Source organism: Anopheles bellator, chromosome 2 (assembly GCF_943735745.2).
Source record: "Anopheles bellator chromosome 2, idAnoBellAS_SP24_06.2, whole genome shotgun sequence".
Taxonomy (NCBI): domain Eukaryota; kingdom Metazoa; phylum Arthropoda; class Insecta; order Diptera; family Culicidae; genus Anopheles; species Anopheles bellator.
The window spans coordinates 2758986-2776693 of NC_071286.1; the positions used below are offsets into that span (position 1 = coordinate 2758986).

At 47.1% G+C, this 17708-nt stretch overlaps 4 protein-coding genes across 4 annotated transcripts in view; 3 read left to right on the forward strand and 1 right to left on the reverse strand.

Moving 5' to 3' along the window:
• Positions 1 to 3100, forward strand: part of LOC131211303 (CCR4-NOT transcription complex subunit 6-like) — a 93671-nt gene extending 90571 nt beyond the window's left edge. Inside the window, exon 8 of the mRNA XM_058204721.1 lies at positions 1 to 3100. This exon is cut by the window's left edge and continues 1630 nt beyond it. The gene's annotated coding sequence lies outside the window, so the exon portion shown is untranslated.
• A 9-nt stretch (positions 3101 to 3109) lies between these two features.
• Positions 3110 to 3986, reverse strand: LOC131211304 (small ribosomal subunit protein uS3m). The gene is made up of 4 exons (XM_058204722.1): positions 3964 to 3986; positions 3771 to 3905; positions 3528 to 3702; positions 3110 to 3452 (listed from the first exon to the last, which is right to left on the reverse strand). The coding sequence occupies exons 2-4, from the start codon at positions 3792 to 3794 to the stop codon at positions 3163 to 3165; spliced, it is 489 nt and encodes a 162-aa protein (XP_058060705.1). The 5' UTR covers positions 3795 to 3905; positions 3964 to 3986; the 3' UTR covers positions 3110 to 3162.
• A 628-nt stretch (positions 3987 to 4614) lies between these two features.
• LOC131209765 (unconventional myosin-Ib) lies at positions 4615 to 10561 on the forward strand. Its single transcript, XM_058202901.1, has 19 exons — positions 4615 to 4761; positions 4831 to 4946; positions 5007 to 5325; positions 5389 to 5943; positions 6015 to 6078; positions 6172 to 6185; positions 6283 to 6367; positions 6442 to 6536; positions 6605 to 6752; positions 6836 to 7173; positions 7235 to 7488; positions 7565 to 7894; positions 7957 to 8323; positions 8380 to 8466; positions 8547 to 8927; positions 9006 to 9158; positions 9436 to 9498; positions 10237 to 10364; positions 10438 to 10561. Exons 1-19 carry the CDS (start codon positions 4615 to 4617, stop codon positions 10559 to 10561), a joined length of 3768 nt encoding a protein of 1255 aa, XP_058058884.1.
• A 5602-nt stretch (positions 10562 to 16163) lies between these two features.
• LOC131210290 (ADP-ribosylhydrolase ARH3-like) lies at positions 16164 to 17629 on the forward strand. Its single transcript, XM_058203517.1, has 3 exons — positions 16164 to 16400; positions 16465 to 17144; positions 17210 to 17629. Exons 1-3 carry the CDS (start codon positions 16238 to 16240, stop codon positions 17414 to 17416), a joined length of 1050 nt encoding a protein of 349 aa, XP_058059500.1. The 5' UTR covers positions 16164 to 16237; the 3' UTR covers positions 17417 to 17629.
• Positions 17630 to 17708: the final 79 nt, after the last annotated feature.

Genomic DNA, 17708 nt, shown 5'->3' on the forward strand with positions numbered 1-17708 from the left:
CGAAATGAAGCACACCTTGTTGTTATTGCGCACGACGGCGGCGGCGGCGGCCATGATGCTGCGGCGTGTCCGGGACGGTTTTACGTCGCGGCAATTATAACCACTTACGAGGGGCATGGGTACCCTTGTCCCATCCATGGCATCATCATGTATGTGCGCCATCTTTTGCTACATACGTATTTTACTTTTAACATCAGATCTTAGCAGTCCAACTACTCTGAGAAGTGTCGTTTCATTTCCGGTGGTTTGTGTCTTGGGGTCTTGGGACCTGTGAGAATTATAGTGTCTAAACTTCACTTCACGCATCATGTTGCAACCCTTAATTAGTTTGTGTTTTATGAGTACTAGATCCCGAGAGAGAATACATGTTCATCGTAGTCAAGTAGTAAAAAGTAAAAGGTGTTTGCGTCTTGCAAAAATTCGTTGAAGCCGAGACCCGTACCAAAAGGACAGACTTAACGCGTAAGGCAGTAACAAGTAGAGAATCATTGTATAAACCAAAACTATGTGTGCACCCATGAGTTTCGAATTTTGTTCATTATGTGTCTCTCGTGTGAAGCTCACTTTTCGTGTTTTATACCATAGTTAAAAGCGAGTTGTCGTCAGGGGTAAAGCTTTATCTATTTTTTTTGTTTTATTTTAAGTAACATCAAACATCAAGAGCACCACCAATCACGATCACGCGAATACCGACCGGTCATAACCAGCACGGGCAACGAGTTCGTTCTCTCTTTCATCTATGGCTTTGGTTGGATGTTTTGTGTTTTTCTCATTGATTTAGACATTTCTTTTTTACTCCATTTACAACGCTGCGTAAAGAGCAGAGAAAACCCCGCTTGCTTTGTGCGGCAGTTATCTTTGGCTTTGTTCCGTTGTTTTAACTTATTAGCATACCGAGAAAAGAAAGCTCCGATTTTAGCGAAACAAATGATCAAAATGTGACAAAAAACGTTATTTGCGTATGTGTATGTGTGTGAAAATGGGCTAAATAGTTACAGACTTTAGGAAAAAGGAAAGGAACGAAATAACAACAAAAAAAGTGAGGCAACGCAAGTGAGATAGTGAGAGAAATGGGGGAGAGATGGAGAGAGCGAGAATGTGACAGCTGACAGAGAGTGTAATAAGTTAAAGAACAACTAGCAAAATAAGATACAAAAAGGAGAAGGAAAAAGGAGAACGAGCGAACGAGCGAACGAGCGAGCGAGAGGATGCTTGCTTAAGAGAAAGTAACGATGTCGATGGGGAAATTGTAGAAAAGTATATCTCTAGCATTTTAAGAAAGGATTATAGATGTAATAAAACCAAACCGAATGAATAATGAGTCTAAACAGGCCAGAAATCTGTGCGCTAATGGCCACACCTCAAACTAACAACATCGGTGCGCGCACCGCGCGGTATAGATAAGAAGGGCACTAATTCGAACATCGTAATGGCCAATGCATAGAGGACTGACGGTTGCAAAGCGAAACGAGAGAGAGAGAGCTACTAAACGGACAAAAGAAAAAGTTTAAATGCAGCATTTAAAACGTGAACGTCACATCAATTACCTTGTGTAGCGTCGGTTGAACGTGTTGTAAAATCGAACCACCAGCAAGAAGAAGTAAAAGTACAAAGGTTACGAAAAAGGCTGGACACAAGAAGTTGCAAAATACTAGCACTTAAACAACGACTTGAACAATTCCCCCTTAACGCAATGTTCGATTCGAGATGAAAAACAATGAAACTGAGCAAAAAAAACCTACAATATTCTACGATCGATGGAACAAGGGTGCACATAATGCGGCTACGCGGAACAAACGTACTACAATTATTATTGCACACGACGGAGCAGCACACGGAGATTGAGATCAGTTCGTGAGATGCTTCTTAAAATTAGAGCAAAATGCCATGTTTTGGAAGGCTTTAAGCGATAGCGACTAGCACAGGGGTGTTTGATTATTTGGAACAACAGTGAACAGTTAGTTTTCCATTCTGCCAATTTGCTGATAGTTTGCATCCCCTGGCGTGCTATTCATACTAGCTCACGTGCGATCCATAGCTGTATTTACCTCCGCTTTGCTACTGTTGCCGAGCGTCGTGCTGTATATCAAATTGTGACCTTTAAACCCTTCCGGTATGAGTGTAAAAATAACAACCCGGACAAAACCAACCGGGTGCGCAACATGAAGAACAACATGACGCTTTAGTACCGTACTCTCCTCAGTAGGAAAAAAATCGCCCAAAATGAGATTTTAGCAGGAAATGGGGAACGCCTAAATCGCGTGCACGGAGCGTGCTATTTGGCATAGAATATTTTGTACGACCATGGTCCCCACGATGATGTCCCTTCGGAGGGCGCAGTGTATTTTCCTACCGCAAACAGAGCAAACCATAACCTAACTAACCTAATGAGCAGCAGCAAAATCATCACAACTCTCGGAGGAACGTGCCAAGAGTGCAGCCCGGAAGCCTCATTCACTGATAAACACTGATCAAATGAAACGTAAACGCACACCGGACGGAAGCGGTTAAAGCAAAAGTGTAACGAACGTCGTGCAGTGACACGAGCGCGGCGTGAAACAAGCAACACATCATCAGATCATCAGGCATGTACAATGGCGCGATCAGTTGCATTTAGAAGAAACGTAAGCAAAACTAATCACCTCACCGGTCTCATCCATTAAAATCGGCGCTGGGTCTTGTCGATGCCAACATCCACTGGTTTCGTGGTAACCATTTGCCAACATACTGCACCGAGTAATTATAATTTGCCTCAGAAAGGTAGTGTGTCAATTCTCTGACAATCATACTTTACCAGCAAAATTGGGCATTGAAACTTTGCAACAAGATCACTGTAAGAACCATCGTTTTAGGATTTCCCTTTGGTACCATTTTTCAAAATTGATTCTATTACTGACGAGGACCGATCGTTTCATTGCTTGCTTACTTGTAAACACATTCAAACTCACATTAGTTCATTTCAAAACAGCAACGGCAACCACAAGCATCATACAATAAGTCGACGATTTGAATGACCCTCGGTGAAGAAACGACCCAAACGAACCATACACTCTCTCATGCGAAGGAGTCATAAAGATGAATGAAGAAAAAAATAAAGTAATTTAACAATGATTACCCATTTAGGCATTACTTTTATTCTACTGCCCACGCGGCTGCGAGGTTTTAAATGTGTTTAAAGATAACATCCTTCCTACCGTCGGTAGTCTGGAGCTCGAGCGTTACCGGACACTGTAACCAGTAGGACAGCAGCTCCTCGCAGTACCCGATGAGGAAGTACATTTTGCGGGCCGGAATGGATCGACTGATGATTGCCGCTATCCGGATGTGGTTGTGCTGGCGCTTGATAATTACCTCCGACAGTACCATTCCGTGCCAGGTGCCGGTCATGAAACGGCGCACGAAATCGTCTTCCAGCATCGTCTGCGATGGTCGCAGTTCACCTTCCAGGTTTGCTACGGATGATACGGAGCGTTTGACGGTGAGCTGACGCGGTACAAAGCAAGTGCATCGTCTTCGGGTTAACTTACACGTATTCCACGAGTTCCACGCCTTGCGATGGGCAATCTGGTGTGGCGGGTTGGCCATTTCGTACGTCAGCGGGCGGTCGCCTCTCGGGGTGATTTTGTACCGACCGGATTGAGATTTTGCCGCGAGGGCCGTTGTGTGGATGCAACGTCTCGTCACGGCAAACCGGCACATCATCTAGCAGATTGACCAGGAACGTTAATTGGTGTAAAGGTAATCCATTTCGGGAGGAAGCAAATATTTACCAAATTTACTGCGGGAAGTAGCATTGCGTGAACTTATTGGTGGATCCCGCGGGTTTGTTATGACATTTGCCGGCACCAATGTTGATAGAAGTGTTGGCATCCGATACACGAAATAATTAGTACCTATTAAATTGCCTATCACATAACGCGTGATTTAATGCTAAATGGAGAAAATCACCACCATAATTCATACCCTTTCGAGGGGGACATCAAGCAATCGTCCTCCGCGTTCGGAACATCGTAGCGTGCTAGCTGATGGGATGACGTAAACACGAGCCTGTCAGAAATCAGCATTATCAAATCTAGTACTCCTGGTACGAAGTGTCATAATAGAAGAGGAAAATTTGGGATGCAATGGAGGAAAAAAAGTTTTAGGCTGTGCAGATTTCCGCTGGCCCATTGCCTTCGCCAAAGTTGCCAAACTTACTGTTTAAGGGTAAATGAGTGTAGTTTTTGTTGCCGCCTCCGTCGTGTGCTGGTCCGAAACGCGTGCTTTGGAGGTGAGGTGCGCGGATAATCCGACGGGGCACTTGAGAACAACAAAACGTTGCCACCCCGCCCGCCACGCTGCGGAAGAAGAGGGCCGGAGGAGCTACCAGTTCGTCGAGGCAGTTTACCGATCGTACGGTGCCCAAAATGCCAACTCCCGCGGTCGTTTGGAATGCGAGAGCTTCGCGGGGAGGTGAATAAATTAGCATGCATCATGTAATCAGCGAGCTGAGGTTCGTAACGTGAAGGGGCGACCTTCAGCACCGACTGCTTTGTCAGATGGTCGGTTCCGGCGCACACTGACCAACTACTGCTGCTGCTGCTACTGTACACTGGAAGGAATTGCTCGGTACTCATGCGGAAGGGCGTAAAGACAGACTCGATGAAAATGCCGAACATGGAGCAGGAAATCGGCAGCTGGGACTCCGTGCTGCTGGAGAACCTGTCCGAGGAGAGCTTCATCAACAATCTGCACCAGCGCTACAAACGTGATTTGATATATGTAAGCGCAAGGGCGCACCAAAAGTCGAGCTTCTCCAGTACCTACGTTTTGTTTTCTGCCCTTTTTTAGACCTACATCGGCACATTCCTGGTGGCCCTGAATCCCTACAAAACGCTGCAGATCTACAGTCCGGAGCAAGTTCGAAAGTATGCGACCAAAAGCCTCTTTCAATTGCCACCGCACATGTAAGTCGGCGCAGGCTTAGTGTGTGGCCCCCGTTATAAGCACCTTTCCACTCCTTTTAGTTTCGCGCTGGCCAACTCTGCACACCAGTTCCTGCTGAACTATAACGAAGACCAGTGCATCATAATGGCGGGCGAGTGTGGTTCGGGCAAAACAGAATCGTCGCACATGATCGTCCACTTCCTGACGCAGCTCTCCGAGATGCGGCGCAGCCGGGCACCGATATTTTCGCTTCGCAGTTCCAATCCAAGTTCGCGACAATCGACACCGAAGCACTCCACAATCAATCGCATTGGATCGTCCTTTGAAAGTGCGGCCCCGTCCGGTACGATGGCCGGAGGGCGGCTTGACAGCATTATGAAGTACAACTCATCATCGAGGGTAAGCGGCGCTTTTATTGCACCATTTCGCTTCCTTCCACTTATCAGTTTCGTTTCTCCGCAGCACCCGAAATGTTCGCACGAAAAAACGGTCGAGTTCGACCTGATCTCGCATCACAAGAGCTCGGAAAATTTGCCGGCCATGGCCAACTACGGATTCATGTCCGTCGCCAGTACGCCCAAGTGCCTGAAGCACTCGAACCAGTCCATCAGCCGCTCGACCGAAGGGAGCGAGTTTCCGACAAAGTCAACGCTCAAATCCGCGGTCACCGGGACGGCCTGCCCGAAGCACAACTGCACCAGCAGCCACGCGGACCTGAACCGCATGTGCGCCCCTTCGCCGTCGCTCCAGAAACGCGGTCTCATGCGGTGTTGCCACCAGAACAGTAGCACCCGTTCGATCCACAAGTCATCTTCGTCGATCGCACTGACGTACGATCATGGGACCACGTCGCCCTTGACCTGCTCCCGGCGGCAGCTACTGAAATCCATCTCGAAGGAGGTGTATATCCGTGATTTGGAACTCCAGAAGATGCGTGAGCGTGTGGCGCACGCCGAAAGTTTCCTCGAGGCGATGGGAAACGCCGTGACGGGGAAGAACGCCAACTCGAGCCGCTTTGTAAGTGGCCCAGCAAGCCCGGCAAACCTTCGGCACCGACAGTCTGACTAATGGGGAACGTTTCTTTGCAGGGAAAATTTTTCGACATCGAATTCGATTACAAGGGCGATCCTGTCGGTGGTCATCTGACGCTGTGTGAGTATTAATGATCTGTTCATGTTTGATCAAGCTTAACTTTATCGTTGTCCCCCCGTTATTCGGTTCTCTATGCCTCCATCTTTCATTCAGACATGTTGGAAAAGGTAGATATAAGGCGACTACTAGAAGATGTTCGGTGTTTGCGAAGCTATAGATGTACTTAGTCTGAATATAATCGTCATTTTCGGCTTCTCTTTTCAGTCCCGTGTAACAACGCGACCCTCTGGGGAACGGAATTTTCACATTTTCTACCAATTACTGTCCGGTGCCGACATACAGTTGCTCAGTAAGAACTACTTCGTTTGGGTTCTATCGCAATGCGCGGGTTAAATGTCGAATCTATATTACTTTTTGCCACAGAATCACTTAAGCTGCAGCGAAACATTGACAAGTACGAACTGCTAAAGAACAGCTTCGCCAACGAAGACGATCGTACGAATTTCTGTTACACAAAGGTAAGCGAACACGCTTGCTGCCGACGGCTTGACCTGGTGATCTTAGAACGCTTTATTATCACCCCTAGCGATCACTGGAAGTGTTGGGCTTTGCGCAGGATGAAATACTCTCCATTTTCACCATCCTAGCAGTTGTGTTGAAGCTTGGCAATCTCACCTTCATTCCTACCACCAACATCGACGGGAGTGAAGGGTGCGAAATTTCCAACGAGTACGGTACGTTTCAGTGACCACCTCTCTTATGACCGTACCGGTCGATACTTTCCAGTTTCGGTAATTGAGTTTCGCAACCCCCACAGAGCTCGACGAGATCGCTCAGCTGTTGCAGCTGGACAATCAGCTTCTGTTCAACTGCCTCACGCGACTTGGTGACAACTGGGACCAGCTGGAGCCGGACGGGACGGAAATCGATGCGTGCTACGCTTCGCGCATCAAGTTCACCCTCTGCCGGACGCTCTACGGCCGACTGTTTGCGTGGATCGTGACACGCGTGAACGATGCACTAAAGCTAAAGTCCAGCACCGGCGGCAGTCGAGGGAAAACGATCGGTTTGCTAGATTTCTACGGTTTCGAAGCGTTGGAAAAGAATTCTTTCGAACAGCTGGCCATCAACTACTGCAACGAGCGGATGCAACAGGTAATTCCGGCGGAAAGCTGCTGGCCCCACTTTGGCAACTGTTAACGGTTCATATTTGCAGCATTTTATCAAAAACGTGCTGAAACATCAGCAAGATTTGTATGTCAACGAGGGACTGGATTGGATACGGATCGACTACTTTGACAATGGGCCGATCTGCGAATTGATCGATAAGCCGTGCTTCGGTATCTTGCATCTGCTCGACGAGCCGCAGGTCATTAACGATGGGCTCTTGCTGACCAGGCTGCACCAGTGCTGTGCGGGCCATACAAACTTTCTGGCCCGTGACGCGACGTTGCCTTCAAATTGCTTCCAGTAAGTGCACATTCCCGTCGGCTGTACGCGAAGCCGAAGCTAATGCGGTGAATGCTTTTTCATCCACTGCCCTCAGAGTGCGTCACTTCGAAGGGCCGGTCGTGTACACGACGAACGGGTTCACGGAGAAAAACATGGACCTCCTGCCGAAGCACATCAGCAGCTGCCTGTTTCAGAGCGATCTCCTGATCGCATCCTGTTTGTTCCCCGAGGGTAACCCGAAGCGCCACGCAAACCGTAAACCACCATCGAGCTTAAGCACCAACCTGCGGACCTCGTTGCAAACGTTGCTCAAGTTGCTCGAGCAGCGCTCGAACCATTACATTTTCTGCATCAAACCGAACGAGCTGAAGCAACCGAAAATGTTTGAGCTCGGTTTGGTGCAGCATCAGGTTCGCTACCTTTGGTAAGTGGCTGCATCTTTGGCAATGGCTTCGCATTTATAACCTCGACCCCCGTTCTCTATAGCCTGATGCCTCTCATCAACCTGTGGCGCAATGGCCACTGCTTCAACATGGTCCACGCACGGTTCGTGCAACGCTACAAGCTTCTGTGCCAGTACACTTGGCCCCACTTTACCGGCACGACGGTTGACGGTGTGGCGCTGATCATACGCAGTGTACCACTGCCCGGGGCCGAGTTTACGATCGGTCGCAAAAAGGTATTCATTCGCAGTCCCCGCACGGTGTACGAGCTAGACGAGTTCCGGAAGGTGCGCCTCAACGAGCTGGCGCTGCTGATACAGAAAACGTACCGCTGCTACACAAAACGGAAACAGTACCTTGCCCTGCGCCACAGTCAGCTGATCATCGCGGGCTACTGGCGTGTTTGGAGAGTAAGTTCGTTGCGCGATCATTGGTTAGCAGTGTATTGACAGAGTGCCCGTTACAGGAACGCGAAAAGATACGGATAGTCGAGTTTCGAAAGCAGGCCCAGTGGGCCGTACAGGTGATTGGTAGATTTTTCGTCCTCCTCAAGGTAAAAACGGTCACGACCTCAGCAATGCCCTTCTACCAATGGTGGTCGTCATGGTGACGTGCTTTCTTTCCTCGTTCCAGACGCGCGAATTTCTTTTAACATTGCTGCTACGCTTACCGCATGACAACATGAGCCCAATCTGTCTCGATTGGCCGTCGGCACCAACGTTTCTGACCGAAACGTCGCAGCTGCTGCGTACTATCTTTCACCGCTGGCGATGCTACAAGTACCGGAAATCGTACGACCAGCCGGCGCGCAATCGCATGCGGGAGAAAGTGACCGCCAGCATCATTTTCAAGGATCGCAAAATCTCGTACCCGCGCAGTGTCGCCCATCCGTTCCACGGTGACTACATTAGGTTGCGGCAAAACATCCAGTGGAAGCGTGTGAGCTGCGAGCACAACGATCAGTACGTGGTGTTTGCCGATATCATCAACAAGATTGCACGCTCCAGTGGCAAGGTATGACAAAGGGCAGTTTGCCCGACGGTTTCGACCTTCGAATGTTTCGCCATAACACGGGCCTCCATTTCTCCCCAGTTCATCCCCATTCTGTTGGTGATCTCCACCAACTCGATGCTGCTTCTGGATCAGAAAACCATGCAAATCAAGTACCGCATTCCGGCGTCGGAAATCTACCGGATGTCGCTCAGTCCGTACTTTGACGACATTGCCGTCATACACATTCGTGCGGTAAGTACGGGCAGCGAACGATGCCCCGGTGTGTGGGTGAGCAAGTTGTGAACTACATGTTTTCTTTCGTTTCGTTCTTACGGATTTTTTCGGTTTGGTTTTTTTTTTTTTGAAACACGCTCGCACGAATGAATTTCCGAATCCCCACTACCCCATGTGTTGATGGTACTGTGTTTCCCGGTTACATCCCGTTGCGACACCCTCTCATCATCCGCCACACGCCGCCACATCCCCGCCGCATTTGTCTGTTTCCCCACGCACTGTTGGCTCCCCGTAGGATAACTATTGCTCGTCCAATATGTCCGACCGTTCGGAATCACCCACCGGATGTTTGTTCCAGGTAAGCACTGCCGGGCACTGCCGGCCCCCGGCCCTGCATTAAGCGAAATCTCGTGTTATAGGCGAAGAATGGCGCATCAAAAACGCGGGTTATTTAGTAAACACCTAGCAGCAGTTTCGTTAGCTTCTGGACCGTTCTGGATTGCTCGATGTTAGACTAGTCTCCTAGAGAACTGCTTAATGCTTTTTATGAACCGAACGATTCATCGCAAGTGGTGTGTTTGTTCAATTAATATTAGGATGGGGAAACAGAAATCCATTATTTTCTCGGTCGATGGCTGTTCGGATCGATATCTTGAAAAGAATCGATCAAATAATTTCAAGTTTATGCTCATTGTCAACAGACAGTCTTTTATTCTTGGCCTTGGCCAAACGGAATGAAATCGGATTTCTTAAATGGATGGTTACTAAGAATAGCCCAAATGATGACTGGAACGTTTGAAGCTAGCAATTGATCAGAGACGGTTAGATTTAGCCAATGGAAAAGGTGTTATGTTCCAACAGAACAACACAAGTCGTGTCACTACAAGTCTGTAGTAGTGTAGTGACTCAAAAAAATGTTTTGAAATTCACGCAAAAATAATGGATTTCTTGTAGCAAAAATTGAAAGCTGTAGCTTCGAATGTAAAGATTTGTCCGATACATTTCCAGGGCCAGGAGGAACTATGTACATTCGCTTAAAAATATGATATTTTCGCAAAAATGCTAACCTATTTGTTGTGCTTTTCTCTCTCGACAGTCTGAAATCGGTAAAAAGAAGGGCGACTTTGTGCTGCAAACGGCCCACTCGATCGAAATCGTCACAAAGCTGTTTCTTGTCATCCAGAATGCTACTGCCAAATCGCCAGAAGTAACCATCAGCACAGAGTAAGCCGTGCCGTTGTTGAATGCGCATTGCTTGGCGCCGTTGTGACCGAACCCACTTTCTATTCCATTGTAGCTTCGAAGCGAACTTTAGTGGCCAAACTGTAATCTTTACCTTCAAGTGTGGCGGCCTGGTGGACAATCCGTACAATCAGACGCGCGTCTCGCGCAAGGGCAATCGGATGGAGGTGATCGTGTAACAAAACGCTTCCCAGCAGCCGACTCACACGGCGCTCGTGGACTGTCGTCGTGCCCGGCGACGTTCGCTGCTGGTGATCGACCGTTACACCGACGACGACGGTATGGAGTTCGGTGTGAAGGGGCTCGAGTTTGCTTAAGCGCTGCCCGGCTAACAATAGCGTGGCGTGTGCGATTGGGTGCCCCAGCCTCATCTTAACGGAATTAATCAATTAGCAACATTAGGTGGGCGCGCGACTTTGAAACACTCAACTTGGCTATCAGGCCTCGGTTCTCAAGCGCGGTTCGTACGTGCTTCCCGCCGTGAACGCGAACAGTAGTAGCACCTTAGCGTTTTCGGGACCTAGCTACTCTCTAGTATCGTTGCACCCCGCATAACCACAACCTGCGTTCCTGCGGGTCACAGTTCTCTCCGACCCAGTCCAATCCTGACCCCTGATTTCTGTGCCCTTGTCAGATGGTAAACTCTATAGAACTGTTTGTTGTTTGATGATGGGCTCAAAATTTGCTGTTTTTTAGATAATCTTTCCTAGCTCAAACGCGGAACGGTGGCAAATATCTCGAGTAACGAATTTAGCACACTTCAAACTCGCTCAATTGACGCTCTATCGGTGGCGAATCATCTCGACACTCTATTATAAGCCCTCGGAGCGATAGGCAATAGTTCAAAATGGTGAGTGCAACAGAGACTCGCTAGCCAAACTCCATGGTAGCCAAACTCTTTAACCCAATTCGGATTCGGATGGCCGTGGCCGCGGTTTTAGACACATTTTAGAAACGCGATGCGTGCTTGCCCTCCGATAGTCGGTTCCAAATGGTGATCTTCATTCGCTGTAGTGTCAGCTGGATGTATCTACTACGGTTGGATTGAGAATTGATTGATTTTATCAAAAGGGAAAACGTTAGAATTTTTAGCTTAGAAATTTAGTTCCATGTGACATGTTATATAGACAATGCAAGTTAACAATTCTTCTCGGCCTCGCATATTATACTCGTAAGCAACACTATTCGGACGAACGCCACACTGTAGCAAATTTTTAGTCAGCCCGGTTGAATCGATTCCACCGAGGGAGCCCGGAAAGTCCGGTCGTAAGTGGTCGGCAACAAAAATACGTACCCCTTCTGTCGAAAAATTGTCTTGCCATCGTCGTCCACTTGGGCGATTGGTTATTGTTTCATAGTAAGCAAACATTTACTTGTTACTTTCTTCGACATGCGGTGTGCCGCGAATGTTTAGTGTGAGCGAACAGAACAGAACAATAGTTGGATTGAATCAATCATCAATGGCGGTGTAGCAATTTGGTACTCGCGATCGAAATTCGTCGGGACGAAAGTCTCGTAGTCAACCAGTAGTCAAGACATAAGAACAAATTACTACCTAACCTTAGAATGTGTAATGGTACCTTTACCTAGCGGAGAAGCCTTCCCGAGAGATCGGTGGCCTCCCCAATGCCAGTGTCCTCCTCTATTGGTTGTGCGAAATGATAAACCGAAAAACCGAGGGTTGCGTTCAAAAGTACCGTGTCAATACCTAACGAAACAATCACGCTTCGGAGATTACTGTATTCGACGGAGAATCGAAGAAGAATCCCGGGGGTTCGAATTTCGCCACTCGCGCGCCGTGCGCACCGAAAGGGAGAAACATTTTATAAAATCTAATAGAGTGATAGAGTCCCTAGAATCGTTCTCACTTTCGGTTTTGCCCTCCCAATTAAAAGCAAAACCTACCATATTCCGTTCATAACCCCTTTGTAAGCGAATCGCAAATCTGTCTATAAAGTAGCGAATAGTGAATAACAATTATGACCCAAGATTGGGTTCCCTTTTTTACGCGAACCCAACCAACCGGTGGCAACACACAGACACACACAGGTGTGTAGCAGAAGAACGACACAAATAAGGTAACAATAGGCTAAGCGCGGGTCTCGCTGGACGATGGGATAGAAGAAATTTTTAAAAAGCATCAGTAGAGCTCCACTTACATTAGCGCAGCCCGTTTAGATTGCGGTGGTTGTTGTAGAGCAGCCGGAGACAGTGTGCCAAACGCAGTGGAAACCGGGCCCAACCGGGTGGAATTTGGGTGGCCGGCAGAGTAGCTAATGTAGGTAACATGTTACAATTTGCAGTTCCAGAGAGCGAGTACCGTGCGATTCTAGCGCACAAAACGCGACGTTCCATCGCAGTATGCATCACTCAGTATAAATAGCAATCTAAAGAGTATTACGATTTATTATGAATACCAAAAAGTACCCCTAATATCTACGACAAGTAACGAATGGGCAAAGTGTGGATCTCGAAGCAAGTACCATAGCTAAAGTAGAACGGTCCGGGCGGGAGATACAACAATTATCCCTCGAGAATACACTGGGCTCTGGAGAAAGTGCGTGTCGAAGGTAACCACAAGTTAGTGCCAGCCTGTAATTGAGCCAAACCAAACAAGTAGCCAAATTCACCATAAACCTTACTACAATTATGACGATGAACAATTACGGAACACTATTCTCTTCCTATAGCTCCTTCCCCCCCAAACTTACGGCGCTCCCATATTATCTCGGTGGTCCATTGTCGGCCACATGAGTTGTGTCATGGCCACGAACGTTGGTGGAAGATGTCGAAAGCCGGCCGGCCCGAACGGAAGAGGGACAATTTAAATGAAACAAATCAATGACGCTTACTAATACTTATATATGAATATACATATAAATAGAACTACTTATGAATTATACTATATAATACAAAGAAACGTAAACAGAAATGATATTATAGCAAAACAAAACACTATAGTAGATATATATATATATATAAAGGAAAGCAAACACTTCAACAAAAGTGGGAAACAAGCCATACTCAGTTTCAGTTGGTTCAACCGACAATTGCAGATCCGACGGTGTTATCCATTGTTTTTGGGAATAGTGGAATGTTTTAAGATTATTTATTTAACAACTGTTTCCTTGATTTTGTTCAACAATCTTATCGAACTGAAACATCTCTTCCCCAGTCGGGTTTTTGTTTTGAATATCCATGTGCCTACTGTGTTTAGCAATGGCCTTCCTTCCTGAACAAAGCAGGCATTGTGTGTGTGCGTAAAGCACACTTCGATTCGAATTTCGTTCCTCCGCACGGCACTGCACATTTGAGCCCATGCCGGTTCCACTGTAAACAATAGACAGAGCGTTAACGGATTTTTCGAACCTTACCTTCGAACAACGTGTAGCCATATTCTTTTGGGCTATTTCTTAACTAAACTGTAGCTGGTTGTCAATGGTAGACAGGTAGACACTGGCGATGGCAAGCAACAAACTAGCAGCAAGCAGTGCGATATTAGAGAAGAGAGAGGGAGAGAGAGAGAGAGCGAGGAAGAGAAAGAGAGCGAGAGAGAAAGAGAGAGAGTGAAATATATAATACACACCACAAGTGAACAAAAGAGAGAAAACAAAAAGGAATTATACGGGAGATAGAGTTAACATTAGAGATTTTATGATAAAACCAAATTCTTCAAAGACAAACCTTAGTAATCGAACACATATATAAACACAAACGAGTCGGGGTAAACACGAGCAAACAAGCATAGAGCGAAGTAAACAATTAACTAACTAACTAACTAACTCACTCACTAACTAGCGTAAATGGTAATGGCAGATTGGCGGAACACTAGTGGAAGCGCGTACGGCGCTGCCTGTTTAGAGTATGTTCCTTCCGGTCTCTTCGTATCCGCTCCGCTAAGCGGGCTAAACAACATGTGTTCGTTAGACCTTTGAAGAATTGTTCTCCCCCGGAGTGAGGTGGCCACACCTGCCCTGGTATCGATGTTAGAGGATCGCGCGAGCGTACCGCCGCCGAGTAGCACACGGAGTCACACTGACTAACATCATGATAGAGATATTAATTAGTTAAAGAGAGAAGAAAAAGCTATAGTTTTCTAAAAATCGAACTCTGGGCGCCCTCCGCGTTGGGAGGGGCGCACCGAAACGGAAAGCAATGTTTTTGGGGAGAGAGGCGGACGGTCGTCTTCGGTTTGGTGCTGGAACCCACGTACAGAGGGAGAGAGATAGAGAAAAAGCGAGCAGATCGGAACACCATCATCCTTGGTTCAATCTTTAAACACAAGCATTCCGTTCATCCACAACAACAACCCGTTTCTGCATGTTTGAGGAGGCCTCCGGTCTGATCCATGTACTCGTTTTAACCGCAACACTGGCCCCGTTCAGCAGCTGGAGTGTTTTAGCAACCGGACGTGATTTACTCATCACTCTACTAAATTATCATCACCATCTTATCACCGGCGTAGGCAGGCTGCGCCACGTGATAGCAATTCGAAAAGTTTCTGCCTCGGAGGGTTACCAATCATTATCCGATTACTTACCGTCACACGTTGTTAGAGCAATATTTTTAATTATACAAACATATCTCATCACTAACAAAGCGAATAACAAAATCTACGCAATACCTAACGCGTTAACGGACGCGCGAGCCTAGAGAGTGTTGCACGTCGTCGGGGTCCGCGAATATCCCGTCAGAGTTCCTGCCGAGGACAATGAGCGAGCAAAACGAACATTGTAACACACACAGAGCGCCACAAAGCAGAACGAAATACAAAACTCATTTAGCATCTTACCGAAACCACCGTCTCTTGCTTTTGCCAGCTTTGTGAATATCCGAAAATTGCGCACACTTCACTACAAATAGAGTGAATCGGTTTTCCAGAGATGTCGCCTTTGTTTCGTACACGAAGAAAGAAATGGCTAAACCCTCTTTATTCGCACATTGCCAGAGCGTAAATTTCAATTTTAACAACAATATTTGAATTCCGTAAATTACTCCGCTTTGGTCATAAATTAACAAGGGAGCCTAAGCTGCCTCCCTAGAGGCCTATCACACTATTTAGCACATTCAACGATAGCACGTGAGAATTGTAGAAAGGACCGAAATCCCGTCATTAGGCAATATTGTCAAGTTCAAGTTCAAGTTATTCTAGTTCAGCGCCCTTAAATTTTTTTGTACCGCCAGTGTAAGTTAAAATCGCCATGTTTAAATTTGTTAAACCACTGAAAGCATTGCGATCTTCCAAAAACACCGTCCCCGTATGCTTGGACAAGCATTTGATCGCAGTTTCGGAGGCAGTTTTGTGTAGCAAGTAGCAGAAAACCAATGTTCTTGTTGGGCACAAAAGTCGACATGATCTAATTTAACGGTAAGTTACAAACCAAATTTTGTTTGTTTTCAACATGAAATCATTTGTTTGATGTCAAACTAAGGCAGTGTTGCCATAGAAACATAATGAGGAGCAAATTGACAGCAACCGTTCAAAATCGCCGGCCGAACAGGTATTTGTTTTCAAAACAACCTGGTGTAAAATCTATCGCTCTATCACAAGACCCTTTAACTTTGCTTTTAATTATTGACAGATTTTTAAGTACAATATAAAGATTTCTCTCTGTTATCAAGGATTTATCAAGATAATGTTACACCATTCACTGTCTCGCTGCTTATCACATAACGATTCCCCATTCTAGCGATTGGCAACCGGTTTCCTTCCTTGAGGTGTACGTTTTTTACCGGGCCGTGATCATCTGATTGTTTACTTCGTGCAAAGTCGCAAATTATCCGCGCGAAACGATTCGTGTTTTTGGTCCTGCAGAACCGTTTACAAGTTACCCCAGTTTCCACAGTATTGAACAATGTTGGACAAATCGTTGATGCTGCCGAAATTCAGAGGTGCCCTGCTGGGCGTCCTGATTGGCGACTGCTGCGGTGCCCCGTTCGAAGGTCAGCTCATGGACAGCGGTTCCAAATTGGTCCTGAAGAGGAACCTCGACAAGTTGGAAGGACCACCGTTTAAAGGTCTGTTGTTCGAACAGCACGTTGCTCTGGCCATTCTTCTGAGAACACGGGTGATATATTTTAGCTCCCTACAAAAAGTATACGGACGATACAACGATGACGCTGGGGGTGGCTAAAGCGTTACTCGACCCGAACGGATTCTCCCAGAAACAGCTGGCCAAAAATTTCGTGGTCGATTACTTCAAAGAGCCCAAGCGTGGTTACGGGCCAGCGGTTTCGGAAGTGTTCCGCAAGCTGAGGGGGTCAAAGTTTGCCGAACCAACGGATCCGGCCAGTGAACAGTTTGGCGGAACCGGATCGTTCGGTAACGGTGCCGCGATGCGAGTGTCACCGGTTGCACTATATTGCGCCAACAAGGGCATCGACGAGCTGGTTCGATTGGTGAGGGACACGGCCACGGTTACGCACACGAACGTACTCGGCATAAACGGTGCCATCCTGCAGGCGCTAGCCGTACGGCAGAGCCTACTGCTGAACCCAAACGAGCCATTCTCGTGGAAGGCATTTCTTGCGGAACTGAAAGCACAGATGGTTGAGGTGGAAAAGGAAAACGATCCCGATCTGGATGCGAATCACAATGCGTACGAGAACCAGCTGCAAAATGTAGAGAAACTACTCGAGAACAAGGTCGAACAATCGGACGAAAACGTGCTAAATTTGCTGGGCCATAGTGTGGCGGCCCTGTACTCGGTTCCTACGGCGGTTTACTGTTTCTTGCGCCACACGAAGGATCTTGCAGCGGACGTAAGTAGCTTTCGTGCTATGTGTTTTAGCGATTCAGGTTAATGATGCTCTGATTCGGATTGCAGTCGGATCGTAAATCGTTTCGGAACACACTGGAATACTCGGTTTCGCTCGGCGGGGACTGTGACACGATCGGAAGCATGGCATGCTCGATCAGTGGCGCCTACTATGGCAACTCGGTGATGTCGGCATCTTTAGTGCAGCACTGCGAAGCTTCCGAAACCGTTATCTCGGTTGCCGAGCAACTCCACAACTCTGTTTACTCCCAATAAAGCATATGAACCATGCGTAGCATTGCCACCATTTTAGAAAGCAAAAACGCCGCGATTTGTCGTAGATTCCACCACCTCACTTAAAGAAAAACCCTGCTACTAATTGATAATGTTATTGTAAAATTTAGATTTATTCTTGTCCATTTACTCTCAGCAAGATAACTTTCTGCCTGCATCTTAATTAATAACAACCAAACGCTCTATAATTAGGCACAAGACCAACACCGCTCCGGCGGGCGTTTTTTTTTATGTTGCTTTGCTTTCGCTTTCGTTTTGGTCTGCTATTCGTTGC

Bases quoted from the DNA above. Each gene is read 5' to 3' on its own strand.
- LOC131211304 (XM_058204722.1), bottom strand. From the start codon at position 3,794: ATGCTACTTCCCGCAGTAAATTTG. The intron at 3,703-3,770 runs GTAAATATTTGC...TCAATCTGCTAG, and splicing joins TACTTCCCGCAGTAAATTTG to ATGATGTGCCGGTTTGCCGT. The intron at 3,453-3,527 runs GTAAGTTAACCC...TATCATCCGTAG, and splicing joins GTGGAACTCGTGGAATACGT to CAAACCTGGAAGGTGAACTG.
- LOC131210290 (XM_058203517.1), top strand. From the start codon at position 16,238: ATGTTGGACAAATCGTTGATGCTGCCGAAATTCAGAGGTGCCCTGCTG. The intron at 16,401-16,464 runs GTCTGTTGTTCG...GATATATTTTAG, and splicing joins GGAAGGACCACCGTTTAAAG to CTCCCTACAAAAAGTATACG. The intron at 17,145-17,209 runs GTAAGTAGCTTT...TTCGGATTGCAG, and splicing joins CGAAGGATCTTGCAGCGGAC to TCGGATCGTAAATCGTTTCG.
- LOC131209765 (XM_058202901.1), top strand. From the start codon at position 4,615: ATGCGGAAGGGCGTAAAGACAGACTCGATGAAAATGCCGAACATGGAG. The intron at 4,762-4,830 runs GTAAGCGCAAGG...GCCCTTTTTTAG, and splicing joins ACAAACGTGATTTGATATAT to ACCTACATCGGCACATTCCT. The intron at 9,499-10,236 runs GTAAGCACTGCC...CTCTCTCGACAG, and splicing joins CCACCGGATGTTTGTTCCAG to TCTGAAATCGGTAAAAAGAA.